Source organism: Cryptomeria japonica, chromosome 4, assembly GCF_030272615.1.
Source record: "Cryptomeria japonica chromosome 4, Sugi_1.0, whole genome shotgun sequence".
NCBI lineage: Eukaryota > Viridiplantae > Streptophyta > Pinopsida > Cupressales > Cupressaceae > Cryptomeria > Cryptomeria japonica.
Window position 1 is genome coordinate 630,027,756 of NC_081408.1, and position 3,424 is coordinate 630,031,179.

The window sequence follows — 3,424 nt, forward strand, 5'->3', positions numbered from 1 at the left end:
GACAGATGGCCTTCCTTGGAGAGATTGGGGATAAGAGACTAAAGGCCATCTTGCAGTATGACCACCCGCTTGTTATCCATGCCGTGAGGGCTATTCTGGGGCATGATTTCTTATCTACAAATCACAAATATAGGGTAAACATAGATATTTCATCTATATTTCTGCTAATTGCTTTGTATTTGGGTTTTAGCAAAGCGAAAGCAAGAATGCTATGCCTGAGGCTATTCATAGGGCAGGCCTTGGGGAAAATAGATGATGTGTTGATGAACATCGATGAATTTAGTTGCATTCCCATTCCTAAATATTTTTAAAAAAAGCATCTTGACATCCCCAAATTCCCCTTATTCTGATTGATGATGAGGAAGAATATCAAGACAACCAGCATGTGGCAACCGGGGGTTTGGAATTCCTTTTGAATTGGATGAGGATCGAGACCAATGAAGAACTTGAGTGGGTTAAATCCTACATCCATTTGCAAGGGCTCGAATGGAACATGTAGGCCGAGGACATCCACATAGACGAAGTGGCAAATGACGACTGGTGGACTACTTCATGGGTCGATCAGAGGTCAGACAGTCTTTGTAGATTTTGTTTAGTCTTTGCTTATGCTATTAGGGTCTCTTTGGAATATGTCTAGGCTGGTTTAGTTTGATGGTAGATTCAACTTTAGTTAGCTTAGATCTTTTTGGCTTGGCAAAACTAATGTTATTGTCCCTGGTATTCTGTTATACTCTAGGATCTCTTATACGTTTCATGGATTCTATTAAACTTCTTTAAACCAATCTAATGGGAGCTGGTCATTCTATCTATTTAATTAACCAAAAAAATATATTATTTGCCATTACAAAAATATTGGGAAGAGTGGAGAATAAATCTATGCAATAAAATATAAATACTTACATCCCAACACATTATAAGTTTTGTAATAAAAAGCATTTACAATATTTACACTTACATTTATATTGGCACGGCTAATCTTCACACAAAACAACACTCCGTACAGTTTCTAAAATACACAAAACATAATGAAATTTCGCAAAATTTTCATTAACTAAATTTTCATGATCTACATACCCATTACTATAAAACAACAAAAAATCAGACAAATAAATTTATATTTTGAAAATTGAAAAGCATTTTTACATTTTGTGTAGAGATTAACCATTAACCATTACCACAACACTCGCTATGGTTAGTCTGTCTCTTTTATATTAAGTTATGCTTGTCAAAGTCAGCCTGGAGTTCCACTTCATCTGTAGATCGAGATACCTGTACTTCGTTTTCCTCCAAAGACCTCCCCATTGTTTCTGGTATCAGAAAGCTGCACAAAAAACCGAGGCAGCTTGCTACTGCAAGAATAATCAAGGCGTCTCCCTGTCCTATGCCCCTCGGATGGTCATTTTCTCCAACTCCAAATGGATCCTGGTTCTTATCATTGGTTTCCGATGCATACAAGAAGCCGAGTACTCCAATTATGGCGCCTGCTTTTCCAGCAGCTGCAGAAATGCCATGGCAGGTTGATCGCAGTCGAGCAGGAAATAACTCCGCCGGCACAATAAAAGTCGTTGTATTGGGACCAAAGTTAGTAAAGAAAAATATCAGAGAATAAATCGCAATAAATCCTCCTTTCGATTCATTTACCCAATGTTTGTATGCGAAGGCAAGGGCAAATAAAAACGCTGACATGAAAAAAAATCCAACAAGCTGAATTATACGCCGGCCAATACGATCTACTAGAAAAATGGTGAATACATACCCCGGCAGAGTTCCCCACAAGGCAACCAACGCCTGCGCCCTCGCACTCAGAAAAACTTCATGCACCGGATTTTTATATTCAGACGATTTCTGCAACAATCCTGTATTGCGGTATAAGTCGACCTGCAACAAACTACTGCTGTAAAATGCAACGTCCACGAAAAACCAAGTGGATGTAGTGCCCAGCAGCTGTAGCCCATGATGCTTTACGAAATCCAAGGAAAACAACCCAAATTGTTCCTCCAGGCTTTCGATACTTAAAACACTGTCTTCATCTTCCTCAATATCCACATGAAGAACTTTAGACATATCCGCTGCTGCTTTCCTGGCGTTTTTAGCCACGAGCGCCGTGTAACGAGCTGTCTCGTGAATTTTCATTCGCCAATAATATGTTAAGCCTGCAGGAACTGCTCCAAACATCAGGATTATCCTCCACACCATGTCCTGCTGCTTTTCGGATGGAATTGCGTACCCTGTTCCAAAACATTTGCTGACAATAATAGCAACTATGCTTCCAGCAATAATTCCAAGACCCTGCATTGAAAATACGGCAGCCATAAAAGCTCCTCTGCTCTTAGTATTTGCGTATTCCGACATGATTGTTGCAGAGAGTGGATAGTCCCCGCCAATGCCAAACCCCAGCCAGAACCTGGAAAAACATAAGCATGTCAATACAGACTTGCGAGAGCAGCCGAGGGAAAAGCCCGAAGCAATCGAACTCATGACCATCAACTTGAGAGTAATTCCATAGACCTTCTTTCGCCCCATCCTGTCGCCAAGCCATCCGAAGAACAGTTGGCCTGCCAGTGCTCCGAATAAAGCTGTTCCGTTAACCAAAGCTTTTACTTGAATGGGTAACATACCGTGATTATCTTTCTTGTAATAGATCTTTCCAAGCAAATTGGAAACGGGCGGGATGCAAAACAGGTCGTAGGCGTCCGTGAAGAAGCCCATGCCTGAGATAAGTATTGCGCTGAAATGATAGAGCTGCGTTGTCGCTCTATCGAGTGCAGACAGTACTTTGAGCGCCATTACCAGTCACTCCAAATAGCACTGAATTCGAAAAGGGAAAATGTCTTGCTTAATATTGTGAGTAAAATGCTTTAGTTTAATCTCTCCCTCTCCCGTCCCCATTCACAGGTACATCTGACAATTTTATCCCATTCCGCCAATGCCTTTGACGTTTATATTGTACTTCTTGGGACGTTTATAACAATGATGATTTTCGGCTTGGAATGAAATTCTACGAAGAGGTCGAACAAGATAAGCTTATAAAACGCCGCGTAGGGCGTGGAAATCACGAAAGATGATCGTTACCATCTCCCACACCGATATATTTCATGAATATGACAATTCTTTTTGGAATGGTTAAGATTTAAATTAACAAAAGTAGATAGATAGCATAGAGCAAATATGTTTAATCCTTATTGTGCATTTGGACTTTTCAAGTATTCAGTAATTTCTTACACTTCTACAGCTTTTTACTTATAATTTGATATATTTAGTTTCTTTTGTTTTATTTTTAATAATTCATGTTTCATGATAAGAATTTAAATTCGATTTCTATATAACAAAAGATGAAATGCATCCGGTTCCTCCATTAGTTAGAGAAGAAGGTAGAGTAATGTAGATGGAGATGGAGAGAGAGATAGAAAGAAGAAATATGAAT

General features: G+C 39.5%; 1 protein-coding gene across 1 annotated transcript; it reads right to left on the reverse strand.

Moving 5' to 3' along the window:
* Nucleotides 1–1,206: 1,206 nt before the first annotated feature.
* On the reverse strand, nt 1,207–2,787 carry LOC131079081 (probable inorganic phosphate transporter 1-3). The gene has a single exon (XM_059219351.1). It carries the CDS (start codon nt 2,785–2,787, stop codon nt 1,207–1,209), a length of 1,581 nt encoding a protein of 526 aa, XP_059075334.1.
* Nucleotides 2,788–3,424: the final 637 nt, after the last annotated feature.

Bases quoted from the DNA above. Each gene is read 5' to 3' on its own strand.
- LOC131079081 (XM_059219351.1), bottom strand. From the start codon at position 2,787: ATGGCGCTCAAAGTACTGTCTGCACTCGATAGAGCGACAACGCAGCTC.